General features: G+C 43.8%; 1 protein-coding gene across 1 annotated transcript in view; it reads left to right on the top strand.

Annotated features, from left to right (window-relative positions):
- The first annotated feature begins 350 nt into the window (after positions 1-350).
- The window catches only part of MRPL48 (mitochondrial ribosomal protein L48), an 83019-nt gene continuing 59183 nt past the window's right edge, over positions 351-24186 (top strand). Inside the window, exons 1-3 of the mRNA XM_011953019.1 lie at positions 351-474; positions 16428-16480; positions 19714-19751. Of these exons, the coding sequence (XP_011808409.1) occupies positions 454-474; positions 16428-16480; positions 19714-19751 (112 nt within the window). The 5' untranslated portion in view covers positions 351-453. The remainder of the gene's footprint in view (positions 475-16427; positions 16481-19713; positions 19752-24186) is intronic.

Raw genomic sequence — 24186 nt, 5'->3', positions numbered from 1 at the left:
AAAAAAAAAATAAAAAATAAATAAATAAATAAATAAAAAAGTCAGATCTGTGCTAGACGCTGAAAGGAATTAATCAGACAGGATCTCAGTCTTTTAAGAACTTTCAAATACAGAGAAGAGGTGGTAACAAATCATTAGTGTATAATATTGTAAGTGAAAAATCAGAAATGTGTGCTAAGTACTGGGGTAACACAGAGATGGTAATTAATTCTACCTGGAGAAACAGCAGTGAATGTGACAACCTGAGTGAGGGCGGAAAGCAGGAGAATTTCTAGACGCTGAATTTCAGAAGCTTCCGGAACTAAAATGATGTGGAAGTTGAGTGAGTCTCGGTGGGATATTGTTGCTGCACCTGGTCAAGGCCGTTTCGTCAGTGTTTTCAGACGCCCTGGGAACGCGGCTGCAGGTGCGGGTCTTCGGTTTGCACAGCTAGAGGCTGCGCAGTAGCAAAGGATGAGCGGAACCTTGGAAAAGGTAACGTAGATTATACGCACGCGGGGCTCGGTGAGATGGTGAAGGGTGCATAGCGGGGAGATGGCGGCGCGGGGACATCCGGGGATGAGACACTGGGGCGCCCAAGGTCCTTCCCAGCAGCACGTGCGGCTGCCTGGCGTTGAAGGGACTGAGCAGATTCCTTTCCACCCGGGGCGAACTCTGCGGAGCCGAGCCGTGCCACCCCCACACCACACGCCACTCTCTCCACCCAGTGCCTGGAAAAGGGAGAGCTCTGCGATGGGAATCACACCAGGATACGGTCCCGATTAACTGTATGACCTTGGGCAGGTCATTTTATATTTGCATTGAGTTATCAACTTCCAGAATTTTTTCTAAGAATGCAGTTTTGACTTGCTGAACTGATGAGGATGTGAAGCTACCTGGTAATAAGGAAAGAGTAGTAATAAACTACGTTTTCGTTCCTCCCCTCCCCTCCCTTCCCCTCCTTTCCCCTCCCCTCCCTTCCCCTCCCTTCCCCTCCCCTCTCCTCTTCCCTCCTCTCTCCTCTTCCCTCCCCTCCCCTCTCCCCTCCCTTTTCTTTCTTCTCGGATTTCGCTCTGTTGCCCAGGCTGCTTGGTTCATCACAACCTTCGCTTTCCGGGTTCAAGCCATTCTGCTGCCTCAGCCTCCCGAGTAGCTGGGACTACAGGCGCGCGACACCATGCCTGGCTAATTTTTGTATTTTTAGTAGAGACTGAGTTTCACTGTATTGGCCAGACTGGTCTCGAACTCCTGACCACGTGATATGCCCGCCTCGGTCTCCCAAAGTGCTGGGATTACAGGCGAGAGCCACCGCACCCCGCAAATTAACTACATTTTCATTTCCAAAACCTTATTTAAGTGACTGTCATAAAACCGTATGAACCACTATAAATGTGTTCCTTGACTTTCTCCTATTCCCTTAAGAGATTTAACAGATTTCATTTGTGCTCTTTCAGTTGTATCATGCTGCTTAGGTTAATGGCTCATTTTAGCAATTTATATTAAAATTTTGTTTTGGCATTAATTGTGGAGACTATATTTCCATGATTCATAGATCAGCATGGTCGTTGCAGCTCTTGGATCTACCTATGGTTACCTTGGGGGTGCCCTTGAATGTGTAAGGGCCCACGCCTCACTTCATCCTTTATGAAACAATTCACTTGTTCACCTGAGCCAGTTTGTAAGAATTTGGCCAAATATGGTGCCAAGATAATAGAAAAAAAAATTCAGAAAGTTTCAAAATTCCATTGTTAAAGATGGTCACACTGGTGACTACACTCCTTGATTTGCCTTGGTTGCAAGAAATGCTAAAAGGGAGGGAATAAAATAGTATCAAGGAATACTATTTGCAACCATTTGGTTCTCCATGTTCACCATGTTGCTCAGACTGGTCTGGAACTCCTGGAAAAGAGCCCATGGAAATCTGTCATTAAGGCCAGCATCTGACATGGGTATATAGGGCCTTTGGACATCTGATGCCACTGTTCTCTTCCCGACTCCTTAGTTACTCCTTAGTTGCTTTAGTCAGCTAACCTCGTCATTATTTGCCAAATGTAAGTCTGTCTCAAAGTGTTAGTTAATACTTTACATTTATAAGGAAGGTCATGGGATTTGTGTCAGACAGTTCTATCTCTTGTTATGACCTTGGGCAAGTTATTTCACTTCACTGCTTGTGTTTCCTATCTGTAAAATGCAGATGATGCCCACCACATGGAATTGTAGAGATTATAGAGAATAATGTAGATAGGAGTATTTTGTAAAGTATGAAGGATGATGCAAATAAGAATATTGATATTATTCTATAGTTAATAAATTTTCATTTACATAATTTTATTTGATCTTCACAATATCACAAGATAATCCTGGCAGATGAGGAAATGGAAGCCTCATGTCTGGTATATAATAGAGACTTCAATGTCATACTGATGCCTTGAATGAATGACTGGAACCTAGGGTTTGTTTTTGTTTAGAGACAGGGTCTCACTTTGTCACCCAGGCTAGAGTACAATGGTGCAATCATAGTTTACTAAATTCTTGAACTCCTGGGCTCAAGTGATTCTCTTCACTCAGCCTCATGAGTAGCGGGGATTACAGGTACACACCACCATGCTCAGCTAATTTTTTTTTTTTTTTTTTTTTGAGACAGAGTCTCGCTCTGTCACCCAGGCTGGAGTGCAGTGGCGTGATCTCAGCTCACTGCAAGCTCTGCCTCCCAGGTTCACACCATTCTCCTGCCTCAGCCTCCCGAGTAGCTGGGACTACAGGTGCCCGCCACCACGCCCGGCTAATTTTTTGTATTTTTAGTAGAGACGGGGTTTCACTGTGTTAGCCAGGATGGCTCGATCTCCTGACCTTGTGATCCGCCCGCCTTGGCCTCCTAAAGTGCTGGCATTACAGGCGTGAGCCACTGTGCCCGGCTGCTCAGCTAATTTTTTTATTTTTGGTAAATATGGGGTCTTGCCTTGTAGCCCAGGCTAGTCTTGAACTCCTGGTTTCAAGCAGTCCTCCCACCTTGGCCTCCCAAAGTTTTGGGATTACAGATATGAACCACAACTCCCAGACGAAACCTAGATTAGTTGTACCCCTCCTAAGACCCCACCACCTTTTCTTTTCTTTTCTTTTTTTGAGACAGGGTCTCACTTTATTGCCCAGGCTGTAGTGCAGTAGCACAATCTTGGTTCACTGCAGCCCCGATCTCCCGGGCTCAGGTGGTTCTCCCACCTCAGCCTCCCGAGTTGCTGGGGCTGCAGGCACCTGCCACCACGCCTGGCTAATTTTTGTACTTTTTGTAGAGACAGGGTTTCGCCGTTTTGCCCAGGCTGGTCTGGAACTCCTGGACTCAAGCAATCTTCCCATCTCGGCCTCCCAAAGTGCTGGGATTACAGGCGTGAGCCACCATGCCTGGCCCACCGCTTTTTCTTTTCTGAGTATTTTACATCTCCCTAATATGATAATATTCTTGGTTTTCCTCATCTGTGAAATGCAGGATGAAAACCTTTCCTGGCTTTCCTATGTGTCAGACCTTTCCTTCTTTGTAACCCGTACAGCTCATTATACTGATCTAACATAGGATAATAAATAATTTGTGCATCTGCTTTCCTCATTAGAAAGTTTTGTGGGTATGCAACTGTATTTTCTTTTTTTTTGTTTTGAGATAGGGTCTCGCTCTGTCACCCAGGCTGGAGTGCAGTGGAGTGATCTCAGTTCACTGCAACCTCTGCCTCCTGGGCTCAAGCGATCCTCTCGCTTCAGCCTCCTGAGTAGCTGGGATTACAGGCATGTGCCACCATGCCTGGCTAATTTTTTGTATTTTTTTTGTAGAGATGGGGTTTTGCCATGTTGCCCAAGCTGGTCTCAAACTCCTGGGCTCAAGTGATCTGCCTGCCTCAGCCTCCCAAAGTGCTAGGATAACAGGCATGAGCCACTGTGCCAGGTTGCAACTGTATTCTTGTCTATATGCACCCACCCTATAGTGTATTTGGCCTAAAGTAGGTACCTGGTAAATGTCGAATGAATAAGTGGATGAACAAATGTTGATATTACATGGTAAGTACATGGTAGAGCTGGGACTAGAACTTCTAATTCTTAATTCAGTGCTTTTTCCTTGGGACCCTAAGAAGTTTCTGGCTGCAGATAATCTCAAATTTTATTTTATTTTTGAGACAGGGTCTCACTATGTTGCCCAGGGTGGTCTTGAACCTCTGAGCTCAAGTGATCCTCCCACTTCAGCCTCCTGGGTTGCTGAGATAAAGACATGCCCTTCTGTGCCTAACTTCATCTCAAATTTTATTAGAGTGAGAAGCCCAGCTTTGCTAGAATAAAACTGGATAGAGCCAGTACCTCTTTGGGTCAACAGAAGGAGTTCAGCAGGGTGAAACCAGAGAAGGCACACATGCTGATAGTTATCAGATCAGTGTATTGATGATCACGATGGCAGGATGGTATCTGGGGAAGTTAGAATGCACCAAGGAAATGAGTATTGAATCACTTGCACAGAAAATGAATGGCTCACGGGTATCAAGCTCAGGTCTAGATGCCACTCACTCTGAGATCACCACTATTTTCTCAGGGATTACCTTACTCCTGAACCACAAGGGTACGGTTAGGGGAGACACTGTGATCACTAATGGTGTGCCAAATTATGTCTAATATGTCAGCCCAGAAGGAATATCCTTGGGAACTGATCTCAGAGATAAGATGTTTTCACATTTCAGCATTTGAAGGCTAAAGTGGAACAGAGTTCATATGAACAAAATATCCTCCTAATACATTCAATAGACAAGAATTAGAGGACATTAAAAGACATGAACTAGTAGTACACACATTTTAGAGTATCTAGAAGGGCAGGAAGTGCAAAAGCACAGAATAAGCAAGAAGTTGGCTATTTCCTGGTCACCAGTAGACCACAGGCCCTGGAGGAGCTTTTCTATTTTGTTAATGGTTTTATCATCAGCACCTGTCATACCCTAAGGTACATATTGTTTCACAAATGAGGAACCAAACAATTATCACCACCATTATCATTGTTACCAATTTGACCATTAATAATGCAGCTTGTACTTGTTGGCCCTTTTCATGTGTTATCTAATTTAATCATGTCAACAAGTCTATGAGGTAAATATTTTTATAAACTCTTCAGAGATAAGGAAATGAGGTTTAGAGAGATTTACTAATTTGATTAGCAGATATTTATTGGGCACTTGCTCTGTGCCAGAGTGTATGCTAGATGCTGGGATGTAGCAGGTTCCTGTCTTCATGGTGCTTATGTATTTATTTATTTGTTTGGAGACAGAGTTTCGCTCTTGTTGCCCAGGCTTGAGTGTAATGGTGCGATCTCAGCTCACTACAACCCCTGCCTTCCGGATTCTCCTGCCTCAGCCTCCTAAGTAGCTGGGATAACAGGCATGCGCTACCACACCCGTCTAATTTTGTATTTTCAGTAGAGATGGGGTTTCTCCATGTTGGTCAGGCTGGTCTTGAACTCCTGACCTCAGGTGATCTGCCCAGCTTGGTCTCCCAAAGTGCTGGGATTACAGGCATGAGCCACTGTGCCCGGCCATGGTGCTTATTAAGAGATGGACTAATTAAACTTATAACTACTTAACTGACTATGATAAATGCTGCAAATGGAAGATTCAGGATACTATATGACTGTGTAGCAGCAGGATCCAAGCAAGTCTGAGCAGTTACAAAAGTTTTCTTGAGGACACTGCATGACTACTAAGATTTAAAGAGTAAGTGGGATTTAGAGAGAGAAAATATATTCCAGATAAGGAGAAGAACATGTGTAAAGGCCCTGAAATGAGAACACACTTGGAGTTCCAGAGGAACTCCTAGAGGAAGTTGGGAGGGAGAGAAGCACTGGGGTGTAGATTAAGGGAGAGTATGCAGATAAGTATTATGGGAGTGAGAACTGAGGTAAGGGATTGGATTTATATTTAGGCCAGTCATGGTGGCTGGTAATCCCAGCACTTTGGAAAGCTGAGGTGGGTGGGCAACGTGGCAAAACTTTGTTTCGACAAAAAAATACAATAATTAGCCAGGTGTGGTGGCATGCTCCTGTAGTCCCAGCTACAGGAGCCTGAGGTAGGAGGATCAGTTGAGCCTGGGAGACCAAGGCTGCAGCAAGCTCTGTGATTGCCCCACAGCACTCCAGCCTGGGTAATAGAGCGAGACCCTGTATCTATCCATCTATCTATCTATCTATCTATCTATCTATCTATCTATCTATCTATCTATCTATCTATCTATCTAAACTATCTATCTGTCTCTAAATAAATAAAATTAAATAAATCAAGGCCGGGTGCGGTGGCTCACGCCTGTACTCCCAGCACTTTGGGAGGCTGAGGTAGGGGGATCTCCTGAGGTTGGGAGTTTGAGACCAGCCTGACCAACGTGGAGAAACCCCATGTCTACTAAAAATACACAATTAGCCGGGCATGGTGGCGCATGCCTGTAATCCCAGCTACTCAGGAGGCTGAGGCAGGAGAATGACTTGAATGCGGGAGGCGGAGGTTGTGGTGAGCTGAGATCGCAGCATTGCACTCCATCCTGGGCAACAAGAGTGAAACTCCTTCTCAGAAAAAAAAAAAAAATCAAATCAGGTCAGACAAACAAACAAACATTTTAGATGGTGACCACAAGATTGTAAAATCGGATTAAGTTCTAGAGAATGTTAGGGAATTGAGTTTAATGGAGCTCAGCTCTGGCTTAGAAGTATCATCCAGCACTTGTGTTATGAGGGCAAGTATTTACTTCTCTTCTTTCTTTTTTTTGAGATGGAGTCTCACTCTGTTGCCCAGGCTGGAGTGCAGTGGCGTGATCTCGGTTCACTGCAACCTCCATCTCCCGAGTTCAAGTGATTCTCCTGCCTCAGCCTCCTGAGTAACTGGGATTACAGGCATGCGCCACGACACCCAGCTAATTTTTTTTCTTTTTCCTTGGGGGATGGAGTCTCGCTCTGTTGCCCAGGCTGGAGTGCAATAGTGTGATCTTGGCTCACTGCAACCTCCACCTCCGGGTTCAAGCAATTCTCCTGCCTCAGCCTCCCAAGTAGCTGGGACTACAGGGACCTGCCACCACACCCGGCTAGTTTTTTTTTTTTGTATTTTTTAGTAGAGACGGGGTTTCACCGTGTTAGCCAGGATGGTCTCGATCTCCTGACCTCGTGATCTGCCCGTCTCGGCCTCCCAAAGTGCTGGGATTACAAGCTTGAGCTACTGCGCCTGGCCTATTCACTCTTTTAAAGTAGATACTTTAATGGTTTTTAGTATATTCACAAACTTGTACAACTGTTCACTATTTAATTCCAAAACATTTTTACCATCCTAAAAGGAAACTCCTTACCCGTAAATAGTCACTCTCCATACTGCCATCTCCCAGCCCTTAGCACCCACTAATCATCTTCACATCTTACGATTTGTCTATTCTAGTCATTTCATATAAATGAAATCATTTAATATTGATGGCAGCAGTGGGCCATCTGCGGTGGCCACTGCCACCACTCTGGCTGCAGCAGGGAGGTATGGCCAGGGCTGCATGTTTCATGGAGGCAGCCGGAGCCAGGGACAAGTGGGAGCCCTGCCCCTTCCGAGTTGGGGTGGTGCCCAAGTCATGGCTGTGGATCTGGGCCTCCTGCTCCCCGCAGCAAGCAGGAGCCCCACTCTTCCGAGTGCAGTTATGGCTGCCCAAACTGACTGCAGACCCAGGCATCTGTGCACTCTTGTGGGGCCCAGGAAGGCTGCCCCAGCCATCGCAGGCCATCAGAGGGGTCTGTTTCTGCTGCCTAGCTTCTCCCTGCTGTTGGCACCAGCTCTGATCTTGGAGTAAAACTGGGGCCAAGCCCAGGCCTGTCACAGCCTGGCCAGGTGTACACACATTCGGGGCAGTGCTGACACGCCAGCCTCTTGCCTCTGTGACCCCCTCTGGACTTTGGGCACCAAAAAGCATGGGAGAGAAGCTGAAGGGGAGGCTGAAGGGAGCTCAGCACTGGCCTGCACGTGCCCCTTGGCACCTACAGGGCACCATGATTGACAGTAGGAGGCAGACAGGTTCTTGGGCAGAAGGGTACAGGTTCCTGGTGAGGCACCACTTTCAGGCCAGGGAGTGCCTGAAGTCTGGGCCTGGGCTGCCAGTCCCGTGGACACGAGTGGGAACTTACGGTGCCTTTTCCAGGCTTGCCCATGGCCACCCATGGACAAATCAACATGTACTTCCTCCCCTCTGAGGCTCATAAAAACTTTGAGGCTGGGTGTGTTGGCTCATGCCTGTAATCCTAGCACTTTGGGAGGCTAAGGCAGGCAGATCGCCTGAGGTCAGGAGTTTGAGACCTACGTGGACAACATGGTGAGACCCCATCTCTACTAAAAATACAAAAAAATTAGCCGAGCGTGGTGGTGGGCGCCTGTAATCCCAGTTACTTAGGAGGTAGCTGGAGAATCCCTCGAACTAAGGAGACAGAAATTGCAGTGAGATCATGCCATTATACTTCAGCCTGGGTGAAAAGAATGAGACTCTGTCAAAAAAACCAACCAACCAACCTTGGGCTCAGCCAGAGCTGAGCAGACATTGGGACAACTGGCTGCAGAGAGGAGCTACCCACTCTAGAGCTTTCTCTGCTGAGAACTGGGAAGACATTCAGACGACCTGCCTGCAGAGGGGAGCTGCCCACTCCAAGGGCCTCCTCTGAGCTATTTTGTTACTCAATAAAGCTCTTCTTTGTCTTGCTCACCCTCTGCTTGTCTGCATACCCCATTTATTCTGGTTGCAGGACAAGAACTTGGGACCCGTTTAATGGCAGGGCTGAAAGAGCTGCAACAGAAACAGGGCTGAGATGTGCCCCTTTTTCACCATGTTGTGGGTGAAGAGAAGGAAAGAAGAGCTGCCGCCCTTCGGGGAGCCCAGACCTGGGAGTTCCCTGAGCCAGGGCTGTGACTCTCTCCTTGGAGCCCTGTGGTTGCTGGCATCTCCAAGCTTCTGAGCACCACGTGTTCCCCGGTGCCAGCTGTGAAAGCTGCTTGCGGTGCACCTGGTCCGGCCTCACAGAGAGCCGGCACCTGTGCCAGCACCTGGAGTTGCCCTCCCTGCTGTAGCAGCCGGCATGTCTGACTGTGCACATTGGCCAGACCCCATGCTCACTCACACACCCCTCACCAGCCAATGCCTGACTTGCCCTTGGCAGGAGTGGGACCTAGGCTGGTAGTGTGAGCCGAGCACAGCCTGCCAAGACAAGTGGGTGAAAAAAGCCCAGTTGACCAGAGCAAAACTTGGGCAAAGATGCCACCGGCCACAGACTTTTCCGGCCAGAAAAATGACACTCCAAAAATCCCGTAACAATATGTGAGGTCAGCTGACTTTCCAACGATTGTACAGCTAGTAAAATGGAAGTGCTGATATTCAAACACAAATTCGTGTTTGGGTTTGGATATAAAACTTGTGCTCCTAACAGCCATAAGGACCCAATCCAAAGGCAGACTTTGATAGTAAACATAATGTGTTTAGAAGGTTATGGCTAAAGGAAAGACTGGAACCAAAAACATTTTTTTTGTTTTTGTTTTTTGAGACAGAGTCTCACTCTGTCGCCCAGGCTGGAGTGCAGTGACATAATCTTGGCTCACTGCAACCTCCGCCTCCTGGGTTTAAGCAATTCTCTTGCCTCAGCCTCCCATGTAGCTGGGATTACAGGCGCCCACCACTGCGCCTGGCTAATTTTTGTATTTTTAGTAGAGATAGGGTTTCACCATGCTGGCCAGACTGGTTTCGAACTCCTGACCTCAGGTGATCTGCCTGCCTCAGCCTCCCAAAGTGCTGGGATTACATTTGTGAGCCACCTCGCCTGGCCAACAAAAACAATTTTTAAAAGAACTTGAGAAAACCTGGAGGCAATGATTATTGCCTTCAAATACTTGAGGGATTTGACTTCTCGTATGAAAAACAAGAACTGAACTTAGTTTGTATGATCTCAGAATGGGGAACTAGGTACAAACCGTAGAAGTTACAGGGAGATGGGTTTGGGCTTTCTGTGTGGGAGAACATTCAGATAGTTAGCAGTGTCTGAAAATGTTTCAGTTTTGACCAGGGAGGTATTTAAGTAGCAGATGGATCGTTACGGACAGAGAGGCTAGTGTTGGTTGTGTACGTGGGAAAGGTAGTGGTGAGGCTGGATGCAATGGCTCACACCTATAATCCCAGCACTTTGGGAGGCCGAGGTGGGTGGATCACGAGGTCAGGAGTTTGAGACCAGCCTGGCCAACATAGTGAAACCACGTCTCTACTAAAAATACAAAAAATTATCCAGGCTTGGTGACGGGCACCTGTAATCCCAGCTACTCAGGAGGCTGAGGCAGGAGAATCGCTTGAACCTGAGAGGCGGAGGTTGTAGTGAGCTGAAATCGCGCCATTGCACTCCAGCCTGGGCAACAGTGCGAGACTCCGTCTTGGAAAAAGAAAAAAAAAAAAGAAAGGAAGGTAGTGCTGGGCACTGAGAGTGGAAAGCCAGTGAGAAGAATTTGAAACTTCTGATAAATGAACTCAGGCAGGGACTGGGCTTTCCCAGGATGCCTAAGATGAGAGTAAACTCCATTGTAAGCTTTGGAACGTAGAGCCTGGGCAACATGGCAAAACCCCATCTCTACAAAGAAAAAATAAGCCAGTGTAGTGGTGCATATCTGTAGTCCCAGCTACTTGGGAGGGTGAGGCGGGAGGATGGCTTGAGTCTAGGAGGTCGAGGTTGTAGTGAGCCATGATGACGCCACTGTGCCCCAGCCTGGGTGACAGAGCAAGACCTTGTCTCAAAAAAAAAAAAAAAATTGGAATGTAGATCAAGGTGTTGTTGTTCATCACAGGGAAGAAAATAAGAGCTGTCATGTAATAGCTGACTTGCTTTGCAACAGGAGTATAGGATATAGTATATAGTGGTGGAGAGAGCACTGATTGTGGGGTCAGCTAGAACATGACTTATTAGTTGTGTGCATTAGACATGTTAATTCACTTTTCTGAGCTTTGATTTCCTCACTATAAAATGCGGTAGAAATATCTACTTCACAGGAGTGGAATCATAGACATTGGAGACTTGGAAGGGTGAGAAGGTAGGAGGGAGATTAGAGATGAGAAATTACTTAATGGTTACAATGTTCATCATTTGAGTGATGGTTACAATAAAAACACAGATTTCACCAATATGCAATGTATCCATTTAACAAAATGGCACTTGTACTCCCTAAATCTATGTAAAAGAAAATACAAAGAACTATGCCTCACAGAATGGTTGTGAGGATTAAAGGAGATGGTGTTTGGCATATAGCAGGTGCATAGTAAATGGTAGGATTATTGAATGGCTATTATCATTAGCTATGAACTTCATGGCTATTATCATTAGCTATGAAGTTCACTAGTATAAATTGGTATCAGTTTTTTGAGAGGTAGTGTGGAAGAATAGAAAGGATGGACTTTGGATTCAGGCAGACCTGGGTTTGAATTTCTCTTACTAAACCTCTAACTTTGGGCAATTTACATAAACTTCTTTTTTTTTTTTTTCATACGTAAAATAGAGCCAGTTATCAATAATGCCCCTGTCAGAGAGGGTTGTTGTAACGATTAATTGAAATAATATGGGCCAGGCCTGGTGGCTCACTCCTGTCTGTAATCCCAGCACTTTGGGAGGCCAAGGCAGAAAGATTGCTTGAGGCCAGGAGTTCGAGACAGCATGGGCAATACGGTGAGATCTGGTCTCTTAAAAAAAAAAATTTAAAAAAAAGTAGTATGTGTAAAGTGCCTAGCAAATAGGATGTACTCAATAAATTGTAGTAACAATGCTATTTTAAATAATATTTATTAATACACAAATATATTCTGTTACTTTCATGAAACAGCTCTCAGTTGCTTACATCAGAGACCCCTGACCCACTGCTCTCACCATCCACCCCAGGCTCTGATATCTTAAGCTACTCACATGCTATAGATTTTGCCCTGTGACTTCAGTTTTTTGGCAGTTATGCAGTCCTTGCTTGGTTCCTGGCTCATGGGAGTATTTTTGTTACCCCACTGCAGCATCTGTGTCCTCATTCATTCATTAGCTGGCGTCACCACCCTCCTCTTCCACTTGCAGGGCCAGAGTTGCTCTTCATTTGCTGATGGGGGAGAGGGTAATTGTAGATACAGTCCCAAAATAGATTACTATTGTCCTGATAAATAATGCCAAGCATTGCAGGGGAGAGGAAGCACATTTCCCAGAGCTGACAGGGAGAGTTCATACCACAATTTGAATGTCTTCCAGAAATTTGTCAACTCTTAAGTCTGGCTTTTAGATAATTAAATGCATAGTTATTGTAGAGACTCAGAAATCTGAACAACTCAAATGAGAAAGCAGTCTCAATTTGATCTTTTTTCCCATCCAGTACCTCTTCTATATGAAGTAACCCATTTAAAAATACATTCTGTTCACTCTCATTTCTATTCTGTTTGTTGTGGTTAATAGATCCCAGCCCTGGAGGGACTTTAGAGTCATCTGATCTAACTTCAAGGTACATGGCCAGTAGTTGGGGGAGCTGGCCTGACCTCTCCTGGGGCCCCAGTTTCCTACTCTGTCTTTTATGCTGAGTATTAGGTTAAGTATATTGTACACATACTTTACAAAGTCTTTTAGTACCTGATTCAATTGTGCTTTTGGAATCATCTGCACATTTTGCCCTTCTGTCTATTCACATCCTTCCCAATCTTCATAGTCTCACATCCTCTGCAAGACTTTTCTTAAGTTTTATCTTTCCTGCTTCTAATTTCCTAAGCATTAACACCTTCATTTATGTGAGAAAAGGTGTAGAATAGTGGGGAAATTATGGATTTTGGTGTCAGAGAAACCCAAGACCCTATGCTAGCTTCGATAGTAGTTGTGTGACTTTGGGTAGGTTACTTAATCTGTTTCCTCAACTGTAAAGTGGGGATAATAATGCTTATCTTATAAAGGTATTATGATTTAGACACATGGTAGGTGCTCAGCAAAGTAGATGTGGGTGCTTAATATATGGTAGCAATGATCATCATTTATTCATCAAAACAAACCTTGATTGTCTACAATGTGCCTGAGAGGAAAATGACATGACCCTTGCTCTGAGGATCTCTTGGTCTAGCATAGGGGTTCTTGGGTGATGATAAGAGTTTTGGTGAATCTCCTGAAGTAGTAGGCAAACTCTTTGTATATCCATGCCTATATGCATTTGTCTAGGAAGAGGGCTCATGATTGAGCAGATCCGCAGCAACGTCTATAACTGCAAAAGCTAAGGATTTCTCCTAGCCATCTCCCCCTGGATTTCCTGCCAGGCATGCTTGTTGTTCACACCACCTATTTTGACTTCCTCATACAATGCCTGCAATATTGCTTAGCTGTTTAATACAAATGTATGTCTGTGTCTCCAGCCATGCAAATGCCTGAAGGACAGAGATTATGCATACATTTTTTGATAGCTTTATTGAAATATAGTTCACATAACCTACAATTCACCTATTTAAAGTGTGTAATTCTGTAGCTTTTATTATATTCACAGAGTTGTACAACCATTACTACAATCAGTTTGAGAACATCATCCCAAAAAAGAAACTCCATACCCCTTGGCTGTCATCCCCAGCTCCCCAGACCTTCCAGCCCCAGACAGCCACTAATCGACTTCCTTTCTCCATAGATTTGGCTATTCTGGATATTTCACAGAAATGGAATCATATAATATTTGATCCTCTCTGACTGGTTTCTTTTATTTAGTATGATGTTTTCAAGATTCATCCCTGTAGTTACATTTTGTTTTTATATACTCTTTAACATTCAGCATAGCAGTTGGCATGTAAGCCTTTTTTTTTTTTTTTTTAACTTGAGACAGGGTCTCATTCTGTCACCCCAGGCTGGAGTGCAGTGGCACGGTCACGGCTCATTGCAGCCTCAGCCCCCTGGGTCCAAGTGATCCTCCTACCTCAGTCTCCTGAGTAGCTGGGATCACAGGCGTGCACCACCACGCCTGGCTAATTTCTTAATTTTTGTAGAGAAAGGGTCTCCCTATGTTGGCCAGACTGGTCTCAAAATCCTAGGCTCAAGTGATCTTCCCACTTTGGCCTCCGAAAATGCTTGGGTTGTAGGCATTAGCCACTACACCTGGCTTATAACAGACTTTTTAAAAATAGGCTTTATTTTAGAATAGTTTTAGATTTACAGAAAACTTGCAAAGACGGTACACAGAGTTCTCGTATATCCCAATTTCCCCTATTACTATGATCTTTACATTAGTGTGGTTTATTTATTTATTTTTTGAGACAGAGTCTTGCTCTGTTGCCCAAACTGGAGTGCAGTGGTGTGATCTCTGCTCACTGCAACCTCTGGCCCCCGAGTTCAAGCGATTCTGCTACCTCAGCCTCCCAAGTAGCTGGGATTACAGGCACGCACCACCACCCCTGGCTAATTTTTGTATTTTTAGTAGAGATGGGGTTTCACCATGTTGGCCAGGCTGGTCTTGAACTTCTGGCCTCAAGTGATCCACCTGCCTTGGCCTCCCAAAGTATTGGGATTACAGGCTTGAGCCCCTGCACCCAGCCTAGCATGATTTTTTTTTTTTATAATTAATGAGCTAGTGTTGGTATATTATATTAACTAATGTCCATACTTTATTCAAATTTCCTTAATTTTTCTCTGGTGTCCTTTTTCTGTTCCAGATCCCATTTAGGATATTATATTTTATTTAGTTGTCATCTTTTCCATAGGCTCCTCTTGACTGATAGTTTCTCAGATTTTCCTTGTTTTTGCATACTAGACTTTTCATACATCCATGTTGAAAGAATTAAAATTGTTATCCATAGTGGGCATGATTTTCTCTTTATGTTATGGGACCTTAAGAACAGACATTTTTTGTTTCTTTCCTGTAGAACAAACAAACAAAAGAACGGACGTTTGCTTGGGAGGCTGAGGCAAGGGAATTGCTTGAGTCCGGGAGATCGAGGCTGCAATTGCTATCATTATATTTGTTTTTTTGGTCTTTCCTGCATTGTGAAGGATCATTATCACTGTTTTTTTAATTTTATTTTTATTTTTTGAGACGGAGTCTTGCTCCGTTGCCCAGGCTAGAGTGCAGTGGCAAGATCTCGGCTAACTGCAACCTCCTCCTCCTGGATTCAAGCGATTCTCCTGCCTCAGCCTCCTGAATAGCTGGGATTACAGATGCCCACCACCACGCCTGGTTGATTTTTGCATTTTTAGTAGAGACGGGGTTTCACAATCTTGGCCAGGCTGGTCTCGAGCTCCTCAACTCCTGATCCACCCACCTTGGCCTCCCAAAGTGCTGGGATTATAGGCGTGAGCCACCTATCACTGTTATTGAGAGAGACAGTGTGCTGTAATAGAGGCAGAGCTTTTGTAGTGAGTCAGTCCTCTTTTTTTTTTTGAGACGGCGTCTCATTCTGTGGCCCAGGCTGGAGTAGAATGGTGCAGTCTCGGCTCACTGCAACCTCCGCCTCCTGGGTTCAAGCAATTCTTCTGCCTCAGACTCCTGAGTAGCTGGGATTACAGGCATGCGCCACCACACCTGGCTAATTTTTGTATTTTTAGTACAGACAATACCATGTTCGTCAGGCTGGTCTCGAACTCCTGACCTGGTGATCTGCCCGCCTCTACCTCTCAAAGTGCTGGGATTACAGGCGTGAGCCACCACGCCTGGCCATTAAGTCAGTCCTCTTAGCAGCTTATTAGGTATAATTTTTTGGAGTATAACCTCTCTGGGTCTCAGTTGCTTTACTTGTAAAATTGTCTTGCAGTGTTTTGAGAATTAAAGAAGACTTAATAAAGCCCCTCTCATGATGCTGTGCATGGCAGATGCATAGTAATTATTGATTGATATTAGAAAAAAATGGGTTAAGTTGGAAATGGTAAACAGTGAAAAAGCAGTGTGGGAGGGGAACTTCTGTTTCTTGAGCATTTACTGTAGTGGGTAGAATGAGAACGATGACCTTGGTTTGTTTGCATGCTTGGTGTTAATTGTAGGATAGCTTCTTTGCTAGATAAAAGCATTTTTTGTCCTCTTTTGGTTTGTGTACTGTGAGTTTCTTGCCTCTCTGAGAAGACATACTTGGAGGTCTATAAATGCTTAAGATTTTCCTGGCCGGGCGCGGTGGCTCAAGCCTGTAATCCCAGCACTTTGGGAGGTCGAGACGGGCGGATCACGAGGTCAGGAGATCGAGACCATCCTGGCTAACACGGTGAAACCCCGTCTCTACTAAAAATACAAAAACTAGCCGGGCGAGGTGGCTGGCGCCTGTAGTCCCAGCTACTCGGGAGGCTGAGGCAGGAGAATGGCGTAAACCCGGGAGGCGGAGCTTGCAGTGAGCTGAGATCCAGCCACTGCACTCCAGCCTGGGCGACAGAGCGAGACTCCGTCTCAAAAAAAAAAAAATAAGATTTTCCTAACATGGCTGTTTTGCTGTAGGTGCTGTGCCTGAGGAATAGTACCATTTTTAAGCAAGCCTTTTCTCTCTTAAGGTAAGGATATTAATAACAATAATTAAAGGTAGGTAACATTTGCCTTTGGCTTCATAGTTCACACAGCATTTTTTCATTGTATTTACTTGCATGTCTGTAAGCACATCAAGCATCTCCCCTGCTACCTTGCTCCTTCTCAATTCTCAGTTAATAGCATCTCCATTCATCTAGTTGCTGAGGCCAAAATACTTGCAGTTAATCCTTGATGCTGTTAATTCTTTTTTTTTTTTTTTTTTCCTTTTTGAGATAGAGTTTCACTCTGTCACCCAGGCTGGAGTGCAGTGGTGTGATCTTGGCTCATTGCAACCTCTGCTTCCCAGGTTCAAATGATTCTCCTGCCTCAACCTCCCAAGTAGCTGGGATTACAGGCACCTGCCATCATGCCTGGCTAAATTTTGTATTTTTATAGGGAGGGGATTTCACCACGTTGGCCAGGCTGGTCTTGAACTCCTGATTGCAAGTGATCTGCCCACTTCGGCCTCCCAAATTGCTGGGATTACAGGTGTGGGCCCCCGCGTCCGGCCAGATGCTGTTAATTCTTCAGCAAAACTTGCTGGCTTTACTTTTGAAATATATACAGAACTTTTTTTTTTTTTTAATTGAGACTGAGTCTCCCTCTGTTGTCCAGGCTGGAGTGCAGCAGCATGATCACAGCTCACTGCAGGCTTGATCTCCCAGGCTCAAGTGATTCTTCCACCTCAGCCTCCCAAGTAGCTGGGTCTATAGGCGTGTACCAGCATGCCCCATTAGTTTTCGTAATTTTTGTAGAGACAGTGTTTCGCCATGTTGCCCAGGCTGGTCTTGAACTCCTGAGCTCAAGTGATCCGCCCAGAGTGCTGGGATTACAGGCATGAGCCACTGTGCTGGATCTAGAACCATTTCTTTCTCCAGTTTTTGCCTCATGCTTTCTGTTTTGCTAAACCACTACGGATCAGCTCCTTGTCTTCTCATTGCCTTTACTACCATCACTTTGCCTCCCAACTGGTCTCCCTATGTTTACCTTTGTCTTCAATTCTTCACAGTAAAGCAGAGTGATTTTTTTTTTTAAAGATACCTAACATTATGAAAATAAGAATGATTCTTTTAAATAAAGCCAAGTTAGCTCACATCACTCCTTTGCTCCAAATTCTCCAGTGGTATCCCATCTTACTGAAAATAAAACCTGCAATCTTTACCATGGCCTATAGGACCTTCCATAATCTGTATCCTCATTTTATACTACTTACTCAGCATTAGCTACACTGTGGTTTCCTATTCCTTGATAATCTAAGCACCTTCCCACCCTAGGATCTTTGCACATTCTTTCCTCAGATATCCATATGGTTTGCCCTGTATTTTATTCAGGTTTCTGCCCAAATGTCATCCCAGCCAAGAGGCCTTCCCTGACTACTCTATGTAAAATATACACCCATCCATCAATCTCTGTTCCTTTGCTTTGCTTTATTTTTCTTTATAGCAGATGCCACCATCTGACACATTTTGTATATATAAAAATGTTTAACTATCTTTCCTTGCCCCCTAAAAATAAGCATCATGGGGATATGGACTTTTAGTTTTGTGTACTGCCCTATTCCTAGGCCTAGAATGGTATCTGACACATAGTAGGCATTTAATAAATATGTGTTAAATGTATGAATTGACCCTCATAGTGACCTGGTAAAACAGATAATATTATCTCAATTTTATATAAATAACTGGGGTCTGTTGTTTTAACATGATGGAGCTAATTTGGGTTGGAATTAGGATTCAAATCCAAGTTGTCTTTTTTTTTTTTCTACTGTTCTGTATATAAAGTGCAACCTCCCCATTGTTTTTCTTTTTTCTTTATCTTTTTGAGACAGAATCTCTTTAGCCCAGGCTGGAGTGTAATGGCACTGTCTCAGTTCACTGCAACCTCTGCCTCCCAGGTTTAAGCAATCCTCCTGCCTCAGCCTCCTGAGTAGCTGGGATTACAGGCACCCACCACCATGTCTGGCTAATTTTTCTATTTTTAGTAGAGATAGGGTTTCACCATGTTGACCTGGCTGGTTTCAAAATCCTGACCTCAAGTGATCCATGCTCCTCAGCCTCCCAAACTTCTGGTATTACAGGCATGAGCCACTGTGCCCAGGCTCCCCATTGTTTTTCTCTAGGTGCTGATGAAATACATTTGGTGGTTTATTTCTCTGTTCAGCAGCAAATATGCACCAAGTGTCTTTTGTGTGTGGCAACCACAGGATATAAAATAATGTATCGTATATCTTCCTGAACTACTTGGCACTCATGATCCTGGATGATTTCTTGATTCCTTAACATTTATTGAGGGCTTTCTCCCTTTATTTCCCTTCTAACTTTTAATTTTTTTTTTCTTAATCCCAAATGTGATAGTATCCCCTTCCATCTTAATCTATTATCCTATCTTAATCAGTCAACTGCTATTTGATAAGCACCTCCTATGGCACCATGCTATTTTTCATTATCTTTAATCTTCACAAAAAACACTACAAGACAAATATAAATATCATTTTACAAAAGAGGAAACTGACTCAGAGTTTAAGATACATTTTCAGTCCCATGAGATTGTAGTATTATTATCTGTATTTTTTTTTTTGAGACGGAGTTTCACTCTTGTTGCCCAGGCTGGAGTACAGTGGCACAATCTCGGCTTACTGCAACCTCCGCCTCCCGAGTTCAGGCAATTCTCCTGCTTCAGCCTCCCGATTAGCTGGGATTATAGGTGCCCGCCACCAAACCCGGGTAATTTTTTGTATTTTTAGTAGAGACGGGGTTTTGTCATGTTGGGCAGGCTGGTCTTGAACTCCTGACCTCAGGTCATCTGCCTGCCTCGGCCTCCCAAAGTGCTGGGATTACAGACATGAGCCACTGCGCCTGGCCACTTTTTTGCTTTTTAAAACTCACCTCAAAATAGTTTCACCTCCCTAGTAGAAGTGACAATACTTTCCTTTGTGTCCTATTTAATTTTGAACGTTTCTGTTCCGAATCAATACCATATTGTGGCTCACATCTTTCCCAACTAGACCATGGATAGAGACATCTTACTTATGTTTGCCTTCTCAGGATGTGCACTTTGGCACACAGTAGGTGCTTATTAAAGTTTGTGGAAGGAAGAAGGGAAGGAAGGAGTAAGGAAACAGCATTGATGCATCTTTAGTGACAGAATATAAATTTTGAAAACTATGCAAATAAAGTACGGGTTTCTAATTGTATTCAACATACTTTCTCCCTCCTTTTAGGTTTAGAACTTCAAGAGAGAAGCCCATCTATTCTGTAGGTAAGCAGTTTTTACCTGATGTAGTTGACCTACTTTAAGTGACCCTTTAGCACTCTATAATAATTTTGCATTCTATAATAATTTTGCCTAGAAGGAAGCCTACTATATCTTTGAGAACAGTGGCCTGAACCAAACCCCACCCCTCCATGTGTGCATGGAATAGAACCATGGGTGAGAACATAAAGTAGTGGTTAAGAGCAAGAGCTCTACAGTAAGTTTGGATTCCAACTGTACTACATATTTATTTGGTGATCTTTGGCTATTTCTCTGTAGCTTGGTTTCCTCACTTTAAAAAATGAGCAGGCTGTGAGGCCAGGCATGGTGGCTCACGCCTGTTATCCCAGCACTTTGGGAGGCCGAGGCGGGCGGATCACCTGAGGTCAGGAGTTTGAGACCAGCCTGACCAACATGGTGAAACCTCGTCTCTACTAAAAATACAAACAATTAGCTGGGCGTGGTGGCAGGCATCTGTAATCCCAGCTACTCAGGAGGCTGAGGCAGGAGAATCGCTTGAACCCGGGAGGCAGAGGTTGCAGCGAGCATGGTGAGAGACTGTCTTTACAAATTTTTTTAAAAAAATTAACCAGTGGCACAGGCTTGTGATCCTACCTACTCCGGAGGCTAAGGCAGGAGGATTGCTTGAGCCCAGATTACAGTGAGCTGTGAACATGCCACTGCACTGCAGCCTGGGTGATGGAGCAAGACCCTGTCTCTTAAATAAAAAAAATTTTAAAAAATTAAGAAAAGAGGATAGTTATAATACAAACTGCAGCGTACCATTTGAAGATTCAGTGAGATAAAAGATATAAAGTGCTTGGCTGGGTACAGTGGCTCATGCCTGTAATGCCAGCACTTTGGGCCGAGGCAGGCAGATCATGAGGTCAGGAGATCGAGACCATCCTGGCTAACACGGTGAAACCCTGTCTCTACTAAAAATACAAAAAATTAGCCGGGTGTGGTGGCGGGCACCTGTAGTCCCAGCTACTTGGGAGGCTGAGGCAGGAGAATTGTTGAATTGTTTGAATCCCAGAAGTGGAGGTTGCAGTGAGCCAAGATCGCACCACTGCACTCCAACCTGGGCGACAGAGCAAGATTCCGTCTCAAAAAAAATAAAAAGATATAAAATGCTCAAAAAGTAGCAGCTGTAATTGTTATTATTAATACTGCTACTATTCTAGACCTGTCTTGTATGTCCGTCATCAGGCTAGGAGTTTTCTCACACTGTTTAATCCAAAATGAATGTCCATTCAGTCTGATTAACTCAATGGATTTCCATCTCTGTTTCAACCCAATTACTTGCCATTTTTGCTTTGTCTATTATGTGAGAAATTTCAGTGGAGTTGTTGGATTTTAGTGATGTTTGTCATGTGTCTAACAAGTATCAGAGATAAAGGAATGGAAGTAAGGAAGGGAACTAACATTTTTTACTTGATGCCTACTGTGTGCAAGAAGTGTGGAAAAGGCGTTACATATGATAATTATTTTAGAAGGTGGCGGCAATGCGTAGGGAATCACCATTTCTACTGGACCCGAAGCCCAGCATCTCAAAATAATGGACTTCTTTTTATTTATACATTCTCTTGACAGGCGTGTATCTTATTAGACTGTGTGTTAGATGCTGGGGATACAAAATTAAGAGGATATTGTCCTTGCTGTTTGGTAGTTTTAGAAGCTTATTTTTTCCCCAGGAATAACCCAATGAACATTTCTTTACCCACCATTTAGATTCAACTTTTGTTAACATTTTGTCATGTTAGCTTTTTAAAAATCAGACATCATGATACTTTACCCTTGAATACTTTAGCTTGGGTTTTTAGAAATAAGGATATTTTCTTTCTTTCTTTTTTTTAATTTTTATATTATTATTATTTTTTGAGACGGAGTCTTGCTCTGTCGCCCAGGCTGGAGTGCAGTGGCCAGATCTCAGCTCACTGCAAGCTCCGCCTCCCAGGTTTATGCCATTCTCCTGCCTCAGCCTCCCGAGTAGCTGGGACTACAGGCGCCAGCCACCTCGCCCGGCTAGTTTTTTGTATTTTTAGTAGAGACGGGGTTTCACCGTGTTAGCCAGGATGGTCTCGATCTCCTGACCTCGTGATCCGCCCGTCTCGGCCTCCCAAAGTGCTGGGATTACAGGCTTGAGCCACCGCGCCCGGCCGCTTTTTTTTTAAATTATAATTTAAGTTCTGGGTTACATGTGCAGAACGTGCAGTTTTGTTACATAGGCATACACATGCCCTGGTGGTTTACTACACCCATCAACCCGTCACCTACATTAGGTATTTCTCCTAATGTTATCCCTCCCCTAGCCCCTCACCGCCCGACAGGCCATGGTATGTGATGCTCCCCTCCCTGTGTCCATGTGTTTTCATTGTTCAACTCCACTTGTGAGTGAGAACATGTGGTGTTTGGTTTTCTGTGGTTTTTGTGATAGTGGAGTGCCTGCAAAGAATATATTAAGCAGCCCATTGGATACACTGATCTTGAGCTAAAAATATAGGTGTGAGTTGAAACTATAAATATGAAAGTTATTATTTTGTCAATTTTAATTGAAGCCATGGGAATGAATGTGATCACTTAAGGAGAAAAGGTGGAGAAGAGACCCAGGGATCATATACTGAGGAATTTCAACCTTAAAAATCTGGGTAGAGGGAGAAAGGCTAATGAAGCTGAGAAAGAGAGACCAAAGTGGAGAAAACCTGGATAGTATTGGCAAGCAAGAGGAGAGCGTTTCAAGAAGGAAAGAGTGGCCAACCATGTTACGGTTTCAACTGTGCTACTGAGAGATCAGGAGAAACATGAACATGATAGTATCCTTGGATTTTAGCAATCTAGAGGTCATTGGTGACCTTGGAGCGTAGTCTAGGTAGGTGGGGTGGATGGGTTGTAGAAATTAACCATGAGGTGACAAGTGAATGAAAGTCCAAGAGTTAGGAAAAAATGAGTATAGACAATGCTTTAATAAAGTTTGAGACTGAATGGGTCAAGAAAATATTGGCAGGAACTGACGAGGGATGTAGGGGGAAGGAAAGGTTTTTAAAAAAATTGTTTATCTCTTAATTATACTTTTTATTTTGAGAGATATAAAAATATAGAAAAGTAAAAGAGTAATATGTCAAATAAACCCAGAATTGGCAACTATTAACATTTTGTCAGACTTTCATTGTCTTTTTGGTATTCAAACAAAAAGGTCTATGTTCAAGTCCTCATTATTGTCTAGCCTTGGTCTTATCCCTTACCCTCCTCCACCATGGGCAAAGTTTATTTTGAATTGGTATATATTCTGAGGAAAGTCTTTTAAAAAAATTATTAGGTTGGTGCAAAAGTAAAAATAATGGCAAAAACTGCACTTACTTTTGTACCAACCTAATACTATTAAAATATTCAACTGTTAAAAATTTGAAATGGATGCATATGGTAAGAATAAACTTAAACTGTACAGAAGGGTATATGATGAAAAGTTAAATTTTTACGCTTTCCCAGTCTTTTTTTTTTTTTTTTGAGACGGAGTCTTGCTCTGTTGCCCAGACCGGAGTGCGGTGGCCCGATCTCAGCTCACTGCAAGGTCCGCCTCCTGGGTTGATGCCATTCTCCTGCCTTAGCCTCCTAAGTAGCTGGGACTACAGGCACCCACCACCACAGCCCGCTAATTTTTTATATTTTTTAGTAGAGACAGGGTTTCACTGTGTTAGCCAGAATGGTCTCGATCTCCTGACCTCGTGATCACCCTCCTTGGCCTCTCAAAGTGCTGGGATTACAGGCGTGAGCCACCGCTCCCGGCCCTCTTTCCCAATCTTAACTCCCTTATGATATCCACTGATAGCAATTTCTTGTGTATCTTTCAGGAAGATTTTATATATATATGAAGATTTATATTATGTGTGTGTATGACTATATCTTAATGCTGGACATTTAGGTTGTTTTTAGTTTTTTGCTGTTTCAAAAAGTGGTACACCAGCCATTTTCATATGTCTTTGTAAACTTGTTCCTGTACATTTGTAAGATAAATTCCTGGAATTGAAATTGCTGAGTCAATGCATTATGAATTGGAGATTTTGATAAGTATTGCCAGACTATCTACCAGAGAAGTTGTATTAATTTACATTTCTATTTTCCGGCCCAAACTGAGTTTTATAAAACATTTATTGTTAGCTGGAAGCACTGGCATGGACTTGTAGTTCCAGCTACACGGAAAGCTGAAGTCCCAGAATGGTCCTTTGAGCCCAGGAGTTTGAGACTGTACAGCACTTTCATTTTGTCTGTGAATAGATGCCACACTCTAGCCTGGATGACACAGCAGGATCCCATGTCTCTATATATATATGTGTGTGTATATATATATATGTGTGTGTATATATATGTGTGTGTATGTATATATATGTGTGTGTGTGTGTGTGAATGTGTGTGTGTATTTTTTTTTTTGGCACTGAAATTAGCT

The sequence above is a fragment of the Colobus angolensis genome, unplaced genomic scaffold, assembly GCF_000951035.1.
Source record: "Colobus angolensis palliatus isolate OR3802 unplaced genomic scaffold, Cang.pa_1.0 Scaffold355, whole genome shotgun sequence".
NCBI lineage: Eukaryota > Metazoa > Chordata > Mammalia > Primates > Cercopithecidae > Colobus > Colobus angolensis.
This window is presented reverse-complemented; position numbering and strand designations above follow the sequence as displayed.